This window comes from Micromys minutus, assembly GCF_963924665.1.
Source record: "Micromys minutus genome assembly, chromosome: 20".
Classification (NCBI taxonomy): domain Eukaryota; kingdom Metazoa; phylum Chordata; class Mammalia; order Rodentia; family Muridae; genus Micromys; species Micromys minutus.
In genome coordinates, this window is record NC_137955.1 from 4,213,949 (window position 1) to 4,231,975 (window position 18,027).

An 18,027-nucleotide genomic window follows, 5' to 3' on the forward strand; every position below is an offset into this window, starting at 1 on the left:
CATGTATCAGGGCCTGGGCCTGATCCCTATCACAGGGAAAGCCAAACCTAAAACATACACACACACACACACACACACACACACACACACACACACCCCTCTGCCTTACCTGTACCTTCATATTTCTCAGCCCGCATTTCTGTTTGCAAACCCACTTATGCATTTAAGTTTACAGCAATCATTTTGAGTAGCAAAGTTTTAACTGATTTCATATGAAATTATGTAAAATAGGCAATCCACTTAGTGCGAATGTTGGTTCAGGTTGCTAAAGAAATATGAATATCCTGGATTACGATTTGCTGGTTCTGTGACTGATGGGTTATCCTGTACAGGACATACTCTCTTTCTAAAATTGAAAGTTATATTTCCAAATGGAGTTGGCCCAGGGTTCCAAATGCATCATGGCCCATTAAGGATGCTACGTGCTTGGTGCTAATGCTACAAAGCTCAGAGAAGGATTCTTGAAGGAGGGAAGGGCTCCTGTGATATATTTAATAATTTGCTTATAAGATATAATAAACTCTAGTTTTCAAAATGGCTATGAACATGTAGCAAACTGTTGACCTCAACTGAATCTAAAGTAATTTTGTGATCACGGCACACGCATTACTATAGAGCAGTGTCAGGAATTTACCTGTGTTTCAGATTTGGGAATGTTACTCAGTTGCATCCGAATGTGCATCAAGTTGCTAGGATACTAATGGTCATTGGGAACAAGTACCATCCTCACAGCCTCCCTTCTCTGTGGTATTTCAAACTGTCTCCTGCTATGCTGCCTAGGCTGTCTTCCTAGTGATCCTCCTGCCTCAGCCTCCGAAGTGATTGGATGTATAAGGTGCACCACCACTCCTGGCTCTCAGGTGCTTATAGAAAAGATACCTCTGTTGAGAAAAACCTCCTTTACAAGAATTTCAAGACTTACTATGGGCATTTTCCAATATACTAAGTCTCATGACTTCCCATTTTTCCAAGTTTGGGCTGGTGACGCTCATTACTAGTTTGCATATGACTTTTGACTACACCATAAATCAAACCCACTCTCAAAGAATGAAGATTTATGCCAAAAGCTGCTGCTGCTGCTTCTCCAGGCAATTAGACCCCAAGTACATTTTCTACGTCATGGTGTCACTCACAGAAACATCTTATCTCTCAAGACAACCATTTTTAAAAGGAGAGTCCTCATATGCACGCACAAATTCCCACTTATTATTAAAGGTGACATGATTTAGCACACACGCCATATTTGTGGGTATTTATAATCTTATTTCCATTCTTTCCCTCGGTGGAAAACAATTTATCTGGTGAGAAATAAACGAAAGAATATCTCCCTACTGCAACTGCACACTGCTTATTTCAAAATTAAAAATCAGGATGTGAATAGGATCTTGCAGAAGTTCCAAATTAATTTTCACCGCAAAATTTCACACTTAAGTGTGACAATACTAAATGTTCTCTGTGAGAACAAACTAACTGTATATGACAAAAATCTTTCTGATTTTGGAACATAACATTTTTAACACTTGGCAATACTGGAGTGTCTGTAATGGCCCAAAGATAGAGAAACATTTATATTTCAACACAAGTGGGTCTGAAGTTCAGCTGACAACATAATTATCTGTGACCTTTTTAAACTGTGTTTTGTGGTTGGCTCAAGGACTGGTAGGTAGTTAATGAGGCTCTAAGAGTGACTTGGATTAGGAACTGGAAAGCAGAATCCGAGCCATCAGCGACTGATGTTTGAGGGACATGGACAGAAACCTAAACAGAAGCTTTGTGGCTTTACCTGGTCCATTCTATAAAAGAGCGAAGGAAAAAGCCAGCCAATAACTGCAGCAGTGTTCACGGTCCAGACCCAAAAGTGCTTGCAGCAAGTATGGAAACTAAAATTTCATTTTGAGGTAAGAAATGTGAATTTGAGACATATACCTACCTACCACCTCAATCAATGTACAAATGTGCAAGAGAAAGGCTATTAGAAACTGCCATTTGGGTGTACATATGTGTGACTGTAGATGTGTATGTAAGTGTTTATGTGTGTGTGTCTAAAAATGGCCTTGAGTTTCTTGTTTTAGACACACGAACTTTATAGACATTAGCATTCAGGACAAAGCTAAAGAAATGCCACTCATGTGGTCTATAAAGAGGCACGGCTTTAGGGTCTAGACCACTTGCAGTATTTGTATGAATAAAAGAACGGGAGAGATAAACAGCTCCTTAAATAACTAGGTTTCAGACCTAAACACTCTGAGGGTCTGAACAGCAGTGGGGCCACAGGATGTCATCAGCATGCAACCAGCCTGCTCACTTCAACAACATGGACTAGTGTTTATTTTATAGTCACAAAAACATAACTTAAAACATTATTTAGACCCAATGGTCTGATTCAACATCTCACCCTTTCTACATTCACCTTAAGAAAATGATGTGTGATTATTAGAAAAAGAAGGTGCATCTTGTACTCTCCTGTTTTGCATGAGGAGATTTGTCACTTGCAGTGTCACCAATGCTGAATGAAGGTGAGACACTCATAAGAAAAAGGGCATTGCAGCCAAAACCCACGGATTTGAGCTGTTAGTCTGGGGAGGAGTGTGGGAGAGGAAGTTACACAGCAAAGAATCAGTACTGTTTACTTGTGGCTTGGTTCTAATTAAAGGGACCCAAGGGTCTAGGGAGCGGCAACACTTAAAACATTTTCAGTGACTCTGTGTGGCTCCGCTTCATCACACATTTTGAAAATGTATGGCCCTACATTTTCACATCTCAAATCGCCAGTGACAGCAGCTGCTGTAATAATCAAGTAAAATCTCAGTGGTACTTAATAACAATTTTATCCACTGACAACACCCAGGAGGTTAGGAGTGTGCGGGTGGGAGAGGAGATCCAAATGGTCAGCAGACTCCCACAGCACAACAAATGGGAAAAGAATAAAGGACTGTTTCCCCAGCACTGCTCTAGGAAGATGTAAAGCAAACAAACCCACCAGATGTTATCAATTTGGTTTTAAAGGTACCCCAGAAAATCTACACTCCATTCAAGCTTCAGGAAACAGAAGCGTAAGGAGGAGGGGTGCTAGTTAGTTCATCTAACAAGTTTAGTTTCTTATCGTTTGAACATTAACCAGTGGCTGCACACTTAGCATAGTGCAGTGGGGGTGGGCAGCCCGAAACTATAAACTGTGGCTTTTGACAAAATGAGGAGGGAACTGGGTCAGAAAAGGCCAGTGTTCGCAGATCCACAGTTTGGGCTGCTGGGTAGACATCCAGACCACCTCATTAGGCATTCACTGAGCACCGTGTCACCTCCTGGGCCTTTCCAAACCACCACCTGGCTCTCAGAGCCCTGTGGTTAACGGAACTCCTCTAACTTAAACCAGGTATGCTTGTATCTAATCTTCTAAACAGTATCCAATAGCTAGACCTGGGCTTGAAATCTTACAATTTGGGGCAAGAATCTCTTATTTCTCTATCCCCTTCCACAGACTTACTAAGTTCCTTTTTTGTTGTTTGTTTTTAACTTGTTAGAATAGGGACCAATGTATGGTTTTGTGTTCCTGTGTGTGTGTGTGTGTGTGTGTGTGTGTGTGTGTGTGTGTGTTCGTTGTGTATGTGGGGGGAGGGGGCATCCTTTGTAGGAAAGAGCAAAAAGCAAAACAAGCTTCCATCTGAGCCACAAGAGAAGAGTGAATTCATCGAAGTTTAAAGTATCTTCAGCACCCACACATCTGGTATGGAATGCTAACACTGAACCAGATTGTGTTGTTCTCCCAAAACTACACCAAATGATATTAAAATGAAGGCTCTCATCCTCCACACTTGTCATCCTGGGCCTTAGACTTTTATGCCCTGTAGTCTGGAAGCTTCCAGAAACAGTGTTCCATTTTACATTTGTTAGGCTGTTACTTGACACATATTTTAGACGTTGAGACAGACTTGTGAAATTTGCCTTTTCCCTTCCCATCAAGAAACACCCAGAGGAAAACACAGACTATAGATTAGTTTTGCGGTTTGAGATGAGAAGAACAATGAAGCACTTACAGAGACGGTGGAGCTAGGTGTATTTGTCCCGTAGCCTGAGGAGGGGAGAGAAGCCAGAGACCAGCGGCGCCCATCCGTTCTGTGGACAAAGGGAGCTTAGTTAGGCCAACTGTGGAAGTGCTGATACGGGGGAACCCCAGAGAACCCCCAGGGAATTAGGGTGTCTTTAATCAAACGAATGACATGAACAGTCCATGAGGGTGTGGGAATGCTTGGCCAGGGTTAGGGTAAACAAACATTATACAGCAGGTTGCCTTTTATTTAATAGGAATCAATACACCCGAACAAGTGGAAAGTGAATGGGTTGATCCATAGTATTGATCTCTCACTAATACACTTTGACAAAATGAATACCAGGGATAATTACAATGATCAGACTCAGCAGATTCAAAGCAGTGCAAGCAGAAAGGGGAGAGGAAACATGTTCTGTGTGGAAACCAAAACTAGTTAATAATCTCAATATGGACCGGACTCCACCAGGGCCTTCAGCAGGCTTTCCACCCATGTTTCCACGGCTGTCCCTACTGGAAACCGAGGTGGAGGGAGCCCTGGGCTCCTGGTTCTATCACACTCTGAAGCACCAAATAACGTTCTGGTCAGAAAGCTTGAAGCTCAGGCTTCAGAGTTACTGCTTTCTGACATGGCCTGGCTCCACACAGTGTTGTGCAAAGTCTGCTGCAGAGTCTCTGAGCACATAGCAAGCTCTGCCCAGCCCCCCTGACGGCTGGAGGAAAAGTTCTCTCCTCACAACGGAAACAAACACAGAGTGAAGGCGCCTGCTCCAGTCTCCGAGTCCGAGCAGCCACTGTCCTTAGAGAGAATGGCTTTGTCCTTGAACGGGGGTTACTACATTCAGTGGTGGACTGTGGGTTAAGTCAGGGCCCGTACAGGGCTCTAAAGTAAACTGAGGCAGCAGTCATTAGGAGCAGTGTTACTGGAAGGGAAGGGGCTGCCTCTGAGCAAATTTGCAGAGATTTCTGTGATTCTAGAGCTTTATTCAAAATTTAAAATAAGATCATACTGTATGTATGTATCACAAACTGCCAGGAAAAACAAAGGCATGAAAAATTTCCAAGAGGCAAGACACGCAAAAACATGTTATTAAAAGGCAGCACTACATTCTTAGAGACAGGATCACGTGGAGACGTTCTGTATTTCACAGTTTTGTTCATTTTCCAAGGGAAAGACGACAACGCAGGAGGTCCAACAAAGACACATTCACAGGAAGCTGAAGTCAGGGAGTCTGATAACATCAGACCTGAGTTTGAGAAACCAAACTCCTATGGGAAACTGCCACTGCAGCCTGCAGTCAAATGCAGGTCTCCTAGGCAATGGTGCTGTCACCTCCAATAAACGCAAATGGTCCACAGAAACAAGATGGAGGCCAACCAGACGCATCACAGAGTGACTACAATGCTAAGGTCTTAGTGACATTTACCTGTCATTTCTTTGGCCACCATTGGAGCACAATTGAAATCAAGTATTAAAAAAAAGAGAAGAGGCAAAATGAGGTGTTTATAAATATACCAGAGAAAAGGAATTGGGGTGATTGATCATGTATTTGTTTAAGAACATTTTAATGTAGATGAACATGCTGAAGTCTGAGGAAAACAACCACAGCATGCACACAGCCACCAGCTAAATGACACAGGCAGATCTTCTATTTCCCTACCTATAAAACATTTAAAGCAAATGCCTGAATTTTATATTTTGACCACTTTTAATTTAGCAAAGAAAAGGATATGATTTTTAAAGGAGCTGTTCAGTCCACTTAATAGCAATTATCAGAAACAAGACTCTGGAGTGAGGGTCACATTTCCCTACCATGATTTTGCTTTGTGATTCATTAAGTCCCCTTTCCTTGGGTATCCCCGGACATATTTCAGATGGCTGAGCAGTTCCAAGAGAAGATATGTTCTTATTAGTTCTGAAGCATAAATTACATTTGCTTAGTCCAGAAAACACACAACTGGAAAGATGTTTAAACAAAAATGTGCTCAGTTCTTGGTCCAGCCATCAACCAGAAATAATTTATGTCTCATAAAGCTCCCTAAGTTGCCTGTGTGTTTATTCACATGGAGCAAAAGGACCACTGCATTTTCACTGCCATGACAACCGCACATTAGAAAGTCTCTATATATGCTATATGCAGTACTGAGTGCACAAAGTGCCCTTTCCAAGGAAGCCATCACACAGGCACAGTTTGGATGTGACTACTGATACTGTCTTTTCTCTTTATCAGCTACCAATAAAGCAACATCCAAAGACAACGTCCTCATCTTCCCAAAGCAACAAGGCTCTTCTGAAAAGAATCTTTCTTTGTGGGTAGATATTTCAGTGTTACATCAAATCAAAGAGGAGAGAGAAACAGCTGATGAGAACACAGGACACAGAGATGGGGCCAACCCACAAAGCATTTGGATTCGTGTAGTATACAATAAGGGCTGAATGCTCTGATTCTAACCTGACAATTTTAATTGCATGAAGAAAAAGCAGGTAAGTGTGTTTAGTAATTATAGTATATAGTAAGCATAGGCGATATTCTGTACACTGTTGGGTCGATTTCACCTATACTAATCACCAAGTAAAATCTACTCCAGAGAGAATTATAAGAGGAGGTTAGCCTAGTCACTGGTATTCAAGGGACTGAAAGCTTAAAGTCAGAAGGGCAAACTTCTTCTAGAAATCTGCATATAGAAATGTGTTCTGAGATTTATCCAGGTAAGAACTAGACAGCCAGGAGCTGTTGGTGGCATTAAAGGACACTATTGCTATCACACCACCCTCTCTGCATTCCTGAGACTGTACGCACTGAGCAACTTTCGTCCAAAGTTCTTTGGACCAGAAACATTCTAAGTTTAGAGTTTTTGATTTGTTTTTAAAAGTTATTTCCTAACCTACTAAACATCCTTAATCTTACATTTGAAACTTTTCTAGGCGTCCAAAATACTCAGAATAGTTCAACTATTCTCAGAAAGTTTCAGTACAGTTGAAGACCATGGAGATGACTCATAAATAAAAGTACTTGCCACGTAAACCTGAATACCTAAGCATGATCCCCAGAAGCCACATATCCTGTGGCATACTCGTGAACACACGTGCAAACACACACATGCGTATGTATACATGCAGAGAGAGAGAGAGAGAGAGAGAGAGAGAGAGAGAGAGAGAGAGAGAGAGAATAAAATTTAAGCATAAGGGTTTCAAGTTTGGGGATATTTTGGTTCTTGAGTTTTCATATTATGTTTAACAATTAACAATATGAAATGTTTTCTTGCAGTATTGTGATGATTTTTTTTTCTTTTAGTAAAGTCAGTAGGGTTAAAAACTACCGTGGTAGATTTACCCTTAGAGATCTATATTTCACAATACGGTGTGTGCCACACACTTTACAGTTGGTAACTGGACTTTTATGTTACTAGGAGTGTGACAGGGAGAATATTGAACAAAGATGATCAGAGGAGATTAATAAGCCTAACTTCTATGTCTTCACCCTGGAATAATTTCAAAGACAGAGCCACCATTTCCTCTACTGGGCTGCATTATAAAATAACGAAACGTTAAGAACCTCACATTTCTTCTTACAGGCTCAGTGACACAGCCAACAAGAGGCATGGAGACCCCAGGCATGGAGACCCCAGGCAGTGGAGACCCCAGGCATGGAGACCTCAGGCATGGAGACCCCAGGCAATGGAGACTCCAGGCAGTGGAGACCCCAGGCAGTGGAGACTCTAGGCAGTGGAGACCCCAGGCATGGAGACCCCAGGCAGTGGAGACCCCAGGCAAAGGTCTGTTTCCTGAGTGAAGTGTCTCCAAAACGGGAGGTGTCGGCAGGTGTTAGGTAGAAAGTGCTGATCTGAATTCCCATAACCAACCCAAGGTTCTAGTACCTGAAGAAAAGTTTTACACAAATCACTCATGCTCTAATCAAAATTAATGGTTTCTGAAGAGTGTGAAAGGAGTCCCAGCTGGTAGTTCATGCAACATGAACTGGAGGTCTCCAGTAATAATCCCTTGTCACGGTTTATGGTTTATTTGTTAAAAATTAACATGCTTGGGAGGTTGTGCTGGGTTTTTTTTTTTGTTTTGTTTTGTTTTTGCTTCGCATCGCAGAAGCCAGATTCATCTGTCCTTCAGTCTCCCACTTAATTATTAGATGCTCTTCATTTTTATAAATCTGGCACAATCACAGGCTGCGGTTTCTATCATGTTTTAATACGCACCACAATGAGGTTTGCACTTACTTATCACTGGGCGTAATTAAATCAGCCCACCTTCCATTTTAGACTTCGGAGGACACATTGTTTATTGACTTTCAAAGTTTTTTCTCCCCACTTGGAGTAGTGAACCATCATGAATTAACAGTCACTGTGCAGACCACACTTTCTACTGCCAGTTAGCTTTTGCATTTCTTTTGTAATATAATAGTTAAAAGAAAATCTTAAAAAAAAAGTTGGATCTCATAGAAGATCCAGGTGTAGGTCTCAGCAGGTTCTTTGAGGTACTGCCTTAACTGTTCTTGTGACCCCCCCCATTGGGGTTCGGAGCAGCCTTGAGCACTCGATGAGATGCTCTTGGTCATGAGGAAACACGCTTCTTGGGCTGGGGCTTACAGTGGTTCTGAAAACGCTTAGTTACAGCAGAGAGTGAGAGCTCTGAAACCCCTTTTCTTAGGATTTCAGAACATAAAATGTATCACACGCTGACAAGTGTGCTCATTAGTGATGTTGAGAGGAACAGAGGCGGGTTTTCTGAAACCTATCTATATGGTTTAGGAATAACAATGAAGTCTCTGAGAAATGCTTACAGATAAATTGGACATCCAGACCATATACTAAGTTCATTCTGAATATTTGGAGACCTGAAGGGGCATTTTGTATTCTGTCTTTCCTGAGTGAAGGAAGCAAGACACATATGTGAGAGGGGGAAGGATGTGTGACTGAGAAAAACATATACTGATTCAGGATCCAGAAGAAGGGGCTGAGCCTACAGCAGGGGACCAGCCTGGGAGAGCTTGGGTGTTAAGGGTGTCAAGTAAGAACACTTCCTTTTAACATCCCCAGGAGCAGAGGCATAGCTCCTAAGTACAACAGTAGTAAAAAGAGCTCCAGATCTACTGGCCCTCGCCCTTGATCCCAGCATTTAGAGGCAGCGGCAGGCGGATCTCTGAGTTTGAGGTTAGCCTGTTCTACAGAGTGAGTTCCAGGACAGTCAGGGCTACACAGAGGAACCCTGGCTGGAAAAAACAGAGGTGCTTTATCTCAGATCTGTCATTCAATTGCTCCCAAGTGCATACCTTGTAACCCAGAGTCTCAATTTTACTAAAGGACAACCTGTGATAACAGCAGAAGCCTGCACCAGGACATAGAGCCTGCATAATAACACGTCAAAGAAAATCAGTAAAAATCTGCCCAGGCTGAATCATGCCTGCTCTAAAGATGGGAGAAAACACAGAAACAATGACCTCCCTGCCTTCACTCGGGCTCACAGTTAACAAAGGACCAAGAGGACCTGCCAATTCTAACACAAGGAAGAAGTCATCATGAAAATGGTTACAGCCAGCGTGTTCTATGTAACAAGGTACTTTGCTTGCAGAAGGCTTTATGTGATAATGAAAAGGCTCTCACAGGACAGAGCCCTGGAAGAGAAGGCGGGAAGAGAATGGGGAGGGCACAGAGATGTCCCGAGGGACCACTCCATCCCCCACCCATATGCAGCCCTTACCTCCTTGCAAATGAGAAATGGGCTGAGGCACTGGGGGAGAAATTCCTTGGGCTGTCTTGAGGGCTGTTTCCTGTGGAGAGAAAAAGAAAAATGAACAACCTAATTTTGCTTTTGTACCGCTATCCATAACCAGAATCTTTCCAGCAATCAGTTCTTTACAGTTCTATAAAACATCATTTCCTCTAATAATGTTTTAGCTTTGCCGGGAGCGGTGATCTGGGAAGCAGTAGAGGTGGGGGTGGGGTGGGAGGTTACAGAGTTCCAGAACAGCTTTCCAAGTGGTCCAAACCTAGGAATCCATATGTTCAGCACTATAACCTAAGCATTTTGGCCTGTAGAATGGTGAATACATACATGTCTTGTACTATGTCTTCAGAAGCTAACATGGTTAACTCATGCTTCCGTTGGAGGCACTCTTTATTTTGTGGCAAGCAGACTTGGTATGAAAGAAACCAAGGCTTGAAAGCAAAGGCTTGGATTCCAAGGCACACATTTAAGAGAGCTGTGACGAAAGTAGTCACAAAGTATGAAGGAGAATCCAGCCGTCTGGGTCTGTTTCTAAATGTCTCAGGGCCCTGGCTGGAAGGACCTGCCAGCATTGTCTGCAGCTGATCACTGACAAAGCTTGGCAGGCAGCTGGTGAGGGCAGGGTCGGGTGCTCCAGACCACACTGCTTCCCTGCATATTTAATTAGATGCTCAGCCTTGTTTAAAGACCACTTGGGAATGGAGCCGGTTTCAGGAAGGAGGTGAGAGAAGGCTGCAAAGTAGCTCTGTAGTGCCTTGAAAAGTGGAGAGAGACCGGGAGATTTCATTCCCAATAGCAAGGCCACTGCAATATCACTCTTTAGAGTGACCGCAGTCAGCTGTGAGGAATACCAGCTTCCAGTTGCAAGTCCTGCCCCACTGTGGAAGGTAAACAATTTGTTATTAGTGTACTAAAAAAGAACAGCCTGATACCTAAAGGAGGGGAAGTTGAGTGTTACCTGGAGGACTTCCTACATTGGCTGCATCTCCACTGAAAATTTTCAATTAACTTAAGGTTGCAAATTTTATAGTGTTGTCTTCAACAGATGCTATTAACTTTATGACAGCACAATCAAAGCCATTCAACAGGGAAGTGCTGTGAAGCTGTTTCTTTATAGAGAGCCAGGCAAGGAGCGGTCCCCCTGCCACAGTGAAATTTATCACGTCTTTGCAACTGCTGTTCCCGGGCCCTGGAGGAATGTATTTTGCTTTTGCTGTCCAGTAATCCAGAATTCATCCTGCCTGTTTATCTACACAGCAAATTAACTCATTCTGATTTCTCTCAACAGCATTCATTGTCCCTCTTCTAATTCAGCTTGTGTGTTACCCTCTGCATTCTGGAAAAGAGCTCAATAATTTCAAGATGGCTAAAAGCCCTTGCTTCCTAAGGGGGATAAGCTCATGTTTGGAATCACTGTACAGAGGTTGGGCTTCTTGTTGTTGTTGTTTTAAGTTTGGGGACATATCCATGTTGTTCATATACCATGGAGAACAAACTACTAGTAGACTGTTAGTGGTAAAAAGTCAGTTGCTTACTTGAGGCTGAGACATTCTGAAAACAGTTCTTTCTGCTTCATTCCGAAGAATAAAATAACACCAAGTGGTGAATCGGCCCAAACCCTACTCTGTCTTCTGTGTACAGAGAACTCTAGTTCTGGGGAGTCATGTGGTGAGTGGAAACAAAGAACTCATTAAATACCAAACCTGGGGGGAACAGAAATCCAAGGGATAAACCAGTGCCCTTTTATAAAACACTTCCTAGTACAGGGTGATCTTCAAAGTTGAGGACAGACAGACTGAAACAGACAGAGAAGATTGGCTTACCTCCGCCCTTCAAAAAAATCAAAGCTGCCATTGCTAAAGTTTCTATTAACCATCCGCAGACAGCTTCGCACTCTGGGCTGCCCGCTTGGATATGACTGAACCTTCCCCTCCCCACTTGGTCTTTCCCTGACATAAAGCCAAACCCTAGATTCTTTTATCTTCAACCTCAAGTCTGTGTGTCTTAGCTCTGCAGATCTGTTTGTAAATGTAGGCTTCAAAGGTGAACTGAAATGTATAGAGCAGTCACAAAGCTGTGTGTTTAAGAACTAGACTGTTCTGAGAGATGTTATCAATGTGTGGACATTAAAAATATCACACAGCGAGCGTCAACAAACTATGAGGACAATAACATCAGTAAGTGGTGTAATGTTTTAGGATTACAACTATACAGACAGTCTATTCATGTTTTGACAACTCTGACAAGGTTTGCTGGGAAAAAAGATGGAGGGGGCATGTAGAAAGAATTGGGACAGTAGTGTGTGTTGTTGTTACAACTACACTATCACTAAAATTCTCTAAAGCATCAAAAGAGATCAGAAGGACAGGGACTTAATGGCAGGGCAGTTACGCAAGCTTCGAGTAAGATGGGGACTTCAGGAAATCAGAAACAGAGAGTCAGAAACACTATAAACATTAAAGTGCTCTCTGAAATAAGCTCTCTAGCTATAGCAAATTCAGAGTGGTACAGCCAATGACCCATGAACCACATTCATTGGTACCAGGTCGTGGGAGGCTTTGGAGATGGAGATGGTCCAGCGCATGCAAGGGTGATAGAACTTCTGCAGCAAATTAAGAGTGATTGGTGACACATTAGAGCCAAGCCATGGAAAAGAGAGAACATAGAGTGTGCCTGGTGTCAGCTCCATAGGTAGACTGGAGGGACAACATGGCAGAATGGCCCGCTGATAGAGAATCTTGAGTGGTATGTAGGGCTCTGGTATTAACACAGAAAAGGGTAAATGTGAACTGTGTAGATGTATATGTTATGCACTGAACAAAATTCAATTCTCCTTGGGGGGAAATGCTAAGATTAGCTTATTAGAGTTGGTGAGGTCAATTGTGGAAGGTTTTGTTTTTATTTTTTGCTCTCCCAAGCTTTAGCAATACTATTTCATTAGACAGTGTCCTAACTGCTCTGAATTTAGGGTAGATGGGCTCATGCCATTTATGCTCCATGAAGTCCTCTCTGTTGAACACATGAATGGCACTTCCAGGGAAGAGAGAGCAAGATGGATTGAAACCGGAGTCCTACACATGACCTTCACTCCTTGCACGCGGCTCTCTGAATTCATCCATCCATCTGCAAAGCAATACCTGAGAGACTCTTGAAAAGAAACTGGTGCCAGTTAATTCTCTGCCCATATGTGCGGCACTTGCTTGTAACTCACATCCTGCTGCTCCTGGGATTTGCTGGCTCTTGGATGTTTGAGAGCTTGGACACTTTATGGACTGCCAGCATCACTGCTGATGCTCTGACCTGATACAGTAAGCCTCAGCAGTGGTCTGGCCTTGGGTAAGTAATTAACACCACGATCCCAGAGGCAGAGGCAAGGCACAGACAAAAGCAGTGTATTGGATCCGTGCTTTACCTAACGGCACTACACGGGGTGCCTCATTTTGGAGGCAGTTATTGTGAAGAAAGTGATTTCCAGATTAATTAAATTGTTTGATTGCTTTGTAATTAGGATGGAGAAGTCCTGTGTCTTCACCACAGAGAAGCAAGCTGCAAATCTTTTTTAAAGGCATATGCTTTTCCCAGTGTAAGTTATTAATGTGTTTTTAATAACTATCTGTTCACAGAATGACAGTTTCTGATGCCTCCGTTTCTTTAAGGACAGAGGGAATCCAAGAATTAATGGCCACTGCCATTAGAAACTCCTGGTGGATCAAAGAGTAAGCCCCACCCCCTTGACTCCTCATTCTCATTACTTGATGATCCCCTTAAATGAGTTGTAATGTTTTATACCATAACAGTGTGGTGTTTTCTGAAGGCTTTACCAACCCTCAGCAACACATGGCCACTGCTTCACAACCTTAAGACCAGACTGCACAGAGCCAAGTCTAGGATCTCCTTGTAGGATGACTGGCTGCATAAAATGGGGACTTGCAAGATTTACACAGCAACCTCCAACAGAATAAGTCATGTGGTACCATAGTTCAAGTCACCAGCAAACTTCGACGGATCCCACTGGACCAAAACAGGTGATGTGTGAAGGAAAGTTGGAGATCTTCCTGTCACTTAGACACCTGTCTCTGAAACTGGCTCCCGTCCAGATATAATTGTGGAATATTAATTAAACCTGGGCAGCTGTTTAGGCCCTAAATAAGCAATGACTATCCTTGATTGGCTGACAATGGTAACCTGCACTCACTGTGAGCTGGTGGATAAAGGACACCAGTATCCTTGGGTGTTCAGGGCAAACAGATTATTTACAATGCATTAAGATTCTCTTAGAATGTAGAATTTCTCCGACTAAGACTGGCATAGCCAGAACCACGGCCCATGGCTTGACTAGGTCAGGCAAGAAAGGTCTGGCGGCAGGGACAATAGTTGGATCCAGTGATTGCAGATCTTAGGGAGGTACTGGCTAAAAAAACCAATGTGGTTTGTTGAAATAACCACAGAATAAAGGTGGGAAATGTGCCATCTGGAATAGTTATTATACATCTGATAGACAATCAGTGCCTCAAATAATATCATCAGACAAGTCCCTCCTTGCAATAGATGGGATCTAGCACAGGAACCCACAATTGGACAATCTGCAGAGAGCAACAGACTTTGGATGGTTCATCCTAAATGGGACATCTCCATTAAAGCCCTGCCCTCAGGCTCAGGGATCTCTGTAGAAAAGAAAAGGGGAAAATTATAAAAGCCAGAGGTTCTGGGTAGCTTCAAGGAAAGTTTCTTCAAGACACAACAGAATGGATGCACATACAAATGCAGAGAGATTGTGGTGCACAAAAGAGGCTGACACCTGTTCAAGCCAGATAGGGTCCCTGCACTGGGAGGTGGAAGTGCATTCAACTCCCATCCCTAAGCAAGAAGCTATCTGTGACCAGGGCTTAACGGCAAAGAGAAAGAATCAGATGTGTTCAGTGGGGTCTCAGTGGGTATAACCACACTTCAGGCCTGTGCCTCGGAGCAGTTGACACAACATAAACTTATGATATCTTTGTATATCTTTTTGTCTCATTTTGCCTTGTTTAGGCAATTTTTTGCTGTTTTTTTTTTTATTTTCATTTTTTCTGAGGGTTTTATGTGTTTCTTGGGTTTTTGTTGTTTTGGTTTTACTCATTTATTTTTAGAGAGAAAGAGAACACACAGTTTGGTGGATAGGGTGGTGGAACAGATCTGGGAAGAAGTATGGAAGGGGAAAACACGATCAAATGTGTTATCTGAAATTTTTTATTCAATAAAAATATTTAACATAATTAATAATTTTTAAGTTAGGGAAATAAAGGCTTTAGATTCCAGGCAAAATGGACAGGCACTGGCATTAGCTGAGATAGGGGACGACTGAGGAAGGACATGATTTGGGAGCAGCAGAATTAGGAACAAGGCTTGGGTACCCAGATGAGCTTCAAGTTGTCTGACTTACAGAGGCAACACTTCAGATGGCCGAAGATGCATCTAAATGCATGTCACAAGCATGTGACATTGTTCTCAAAGATAACAGCATTAGTCACATAAACCCTTAGCACTTTGTTAGAATTTTCTTAGTATTCTTGAGAGAAAAAATAACTTCCTATTTCAGGTTATGTAATGCCTGGTGACTTAGTGTCACCGACATGTTTACAGTTGACAGAAAAGGCCGCAGAGAAGAGAACTTTCACAGAATAAAGATGCAAATTCAGGCAATAAGTAAGCGTTCTATCTCCTGAAGAAAACACGATGCTTTACATGTGATGTTCCGTTCCTGTCTTCCTCACACACATTCACAGTCCTAAATGACGATCAGCAGAGGGTCCTGTTCCCTCTGGTAAACTGCTATCTCTAAAAACATTTACATTACAAATCAGAACAGTGGCAAAACTAGCTACGAAGTAGCAACAGAAATAATTTTATCACTGGGGTCACCACAACACGAGGAATTAACTATATTCCTCATGAGGGTCACAGCATCAGGAAGGTTGAGGACCATCATCACTCCAGGTGACTTCTAAGTGCCTAACTTCGCTCCTGTTACACAATAGACTGGAAACACATTGCTTTGGTTTTCCAATCCAGTTAGTTTAAAGTTTTTACTGTTTGGTGCACTGAGTTCCCTGTGCAAACAAAGCAGGTAAGCAGGCACTGTGACCACTAACCTACGGACAGAAGCAGATATGCACTCTACCCTTTCAGATCACTGAGATACCCATGCTGGACCTTTAGTCATTTGAAGAAAGCGTTTACCTAAACCAAAGCTTTTAAATTCATCAAAATTACTTAAAAACCTTTGATGGTAAATTACAGTAAGCTTACTGTTCGACAACACACTTAGGATTCTTACATATGTAATGTTTCTCAAGGAGGTTATAGGGTAGAAGACATGTAGGGAGCAGAAGAGACCCAGTAAGAGGTTGACTCGGTATCATGAGAAAAAGAGATGTCTATTGTCTCTGCTTCCTGAAGCCATTCCTCTGGAATTTGTGTCCTGTGTTTGAGATGCCATGGCATTGATACAAATCCCAGCGAGAGATGCTGTAATGGGTTCTTGAGGATGGTTTAGCTTTCCATTGACCCTTCCTTATTACTCTGAATTGATGTCACATCTCAGGTGATCTCAGGTAAAGACTGGTAAATGGTAAGAGTGGTGAAGGAAGTTGATTGGGAGCTGTATGTTTTCTTCCCATCTATAGTAATTCATCCTCTCAGCTATAGAGAAGAGATTACTTTCACCCTTTGTTTAAAGTTTCTGAGCTCTGTTTGTAAGGTCAAGGAAGGGGAGGCAAGAACACAGTCACAGTGACAGATAGATTCCTAACTTCCATGCAATTACATGGAATTTGATTAGTGCTATTAATCTCAGATAACTAATTAGTCCCTGAATCTGGGTAGAACCGAGTTAAAGAATATGGCAGTGTAGACATGTTATTATTATTTTTTCCTATCTGACAGGAAAGGATTTCAATTCCTTAACATAATTAGATACAAAGAACTTCCCTTTTATCCTAGAAGAGAGAGGATGTTATCAGGAAATTGGTTCTTAGACTGTTAGCTTCAACTGCTAAGTAATTTTGAGTCTGAAGAGAGGCATTTTAATGAAAGGCCGAACAATTCATATAGTTTCCTAAATGTACTTACTGTAAAAGTGATGCTCATTAGAAACCTTTCCCTTTCAGCTCCCCTTAAAGAATGAATACTAGAGCAGAGCTGGTCCTGTTAACACATTCTACATGTTCCTAAGGAATCCAGTGGGCAGGAATCTCACCAACACAGCAAGATAAAGCAAGGGGTTTTCTTTGAAATAATTATTGTTTGGGCTAGAAATGTTTGTTAACCTTTGTAAGAAAATTACATGGAGTGAGATGAGAGTCTAGCAGGTCAGAACTTAGTGTGTGTTCACAGAGAGCACACACTTCAGGGGCAGGTCAGAACTTAGTGTGTGTTCACAGAGAGCACACACTTCAGGGGCAGGTCAGAACTTAGTGTGTGTTCACAGAGAGCGCACACTTCAGGGGCATCCCTAGCACTGATGCTCTCATCTCAATGACGCTCCTCACTCTTTTCCTTACATTCCCTTAGGTCAGAGAAGGAAGGGTTCTCACTGAGGGCAGCATACGGAAATCAACTGGGGAGGCTTAAAGACGCCCCGTTGCCCAGACCTTGCTCCACTGCAGGATGGTGGCTGGGTTTGAAAAACATATCTTAGAATTTGTCTGCAGGTTACTCGTCCTTTAGAGCTCTTCCCTAGGACATACCTGGATTTCTGTTCCGTTGCCCAATTCACTCGAAAACTTGATTTCCCATTCTTGGTAATATTAACTCAATGTCCCTTCTACATATTCATCCCCCTCTGAACTTTATATATTCTTAAAAGGGCAGTCAGATCTGAAATGCCTTTCCCACCAATACAAACAAATACTATTTGCCAACTCAGCACTTTCAGTCCCACCTTCCCCTGGGGTCTCTCTTGGGCTAGTAAGCTAGGACATGTCTAATGAAGCACTCCAAGTTCCTGGTGGGTTCCTGAAACCGCAAATAGAACAAATACTATATTATGTTATGATTTTTTTCTATTCATACATACTTTACAATATAGTTTAATTTATAAGTTAGGTACCAGACACATTACCAGTGGCAGGGTGGAGACACGAAGTATCCCTCAAAAAGATTCATGTGCAAAATTTAAAAGGCTTGGTTCCAAGCTGGTGGCACTACTGAGAAATGACTGGACATAAAGGCTGGGATCTAATCAGTGATTCACTCATTGGTG

General features: G+C 42.4%; 1 protein-coding gene across 3 annotated transcripts in view; it reads right to left on the minus strand.

Moving 5' to 3' along the window:
• The window catches only part of MAST4 (microtubule associated serine/threonine kinase family member 4), a gene marked incomplete at its 5' end in the record, with an annotated part of 555,822 nt that overhangs the window by 64,299 nt on the left and 473,496 nt on the right, over nucleotides 1–18,027 (minus strand). For all 3 annotated transcript variants that reach the window (XM_080933665.1, XM_080933667.1, XM_080933666.1), the window contains 2 exons: nucleotides 4,035–4,113; nucleotides 9,759–9,828. In XM_080933665.1, coding sequence (XP_080789791.1) covers nucleotides 4,035–4,113; nucleotides 9,759–9,828 — 149 coding nt within the window. The remainder of the gene's footprint in view (nucleotides 1–4,034; nucleotides 4,114–9,758; nucleotides 9,829–18,027) is intronic.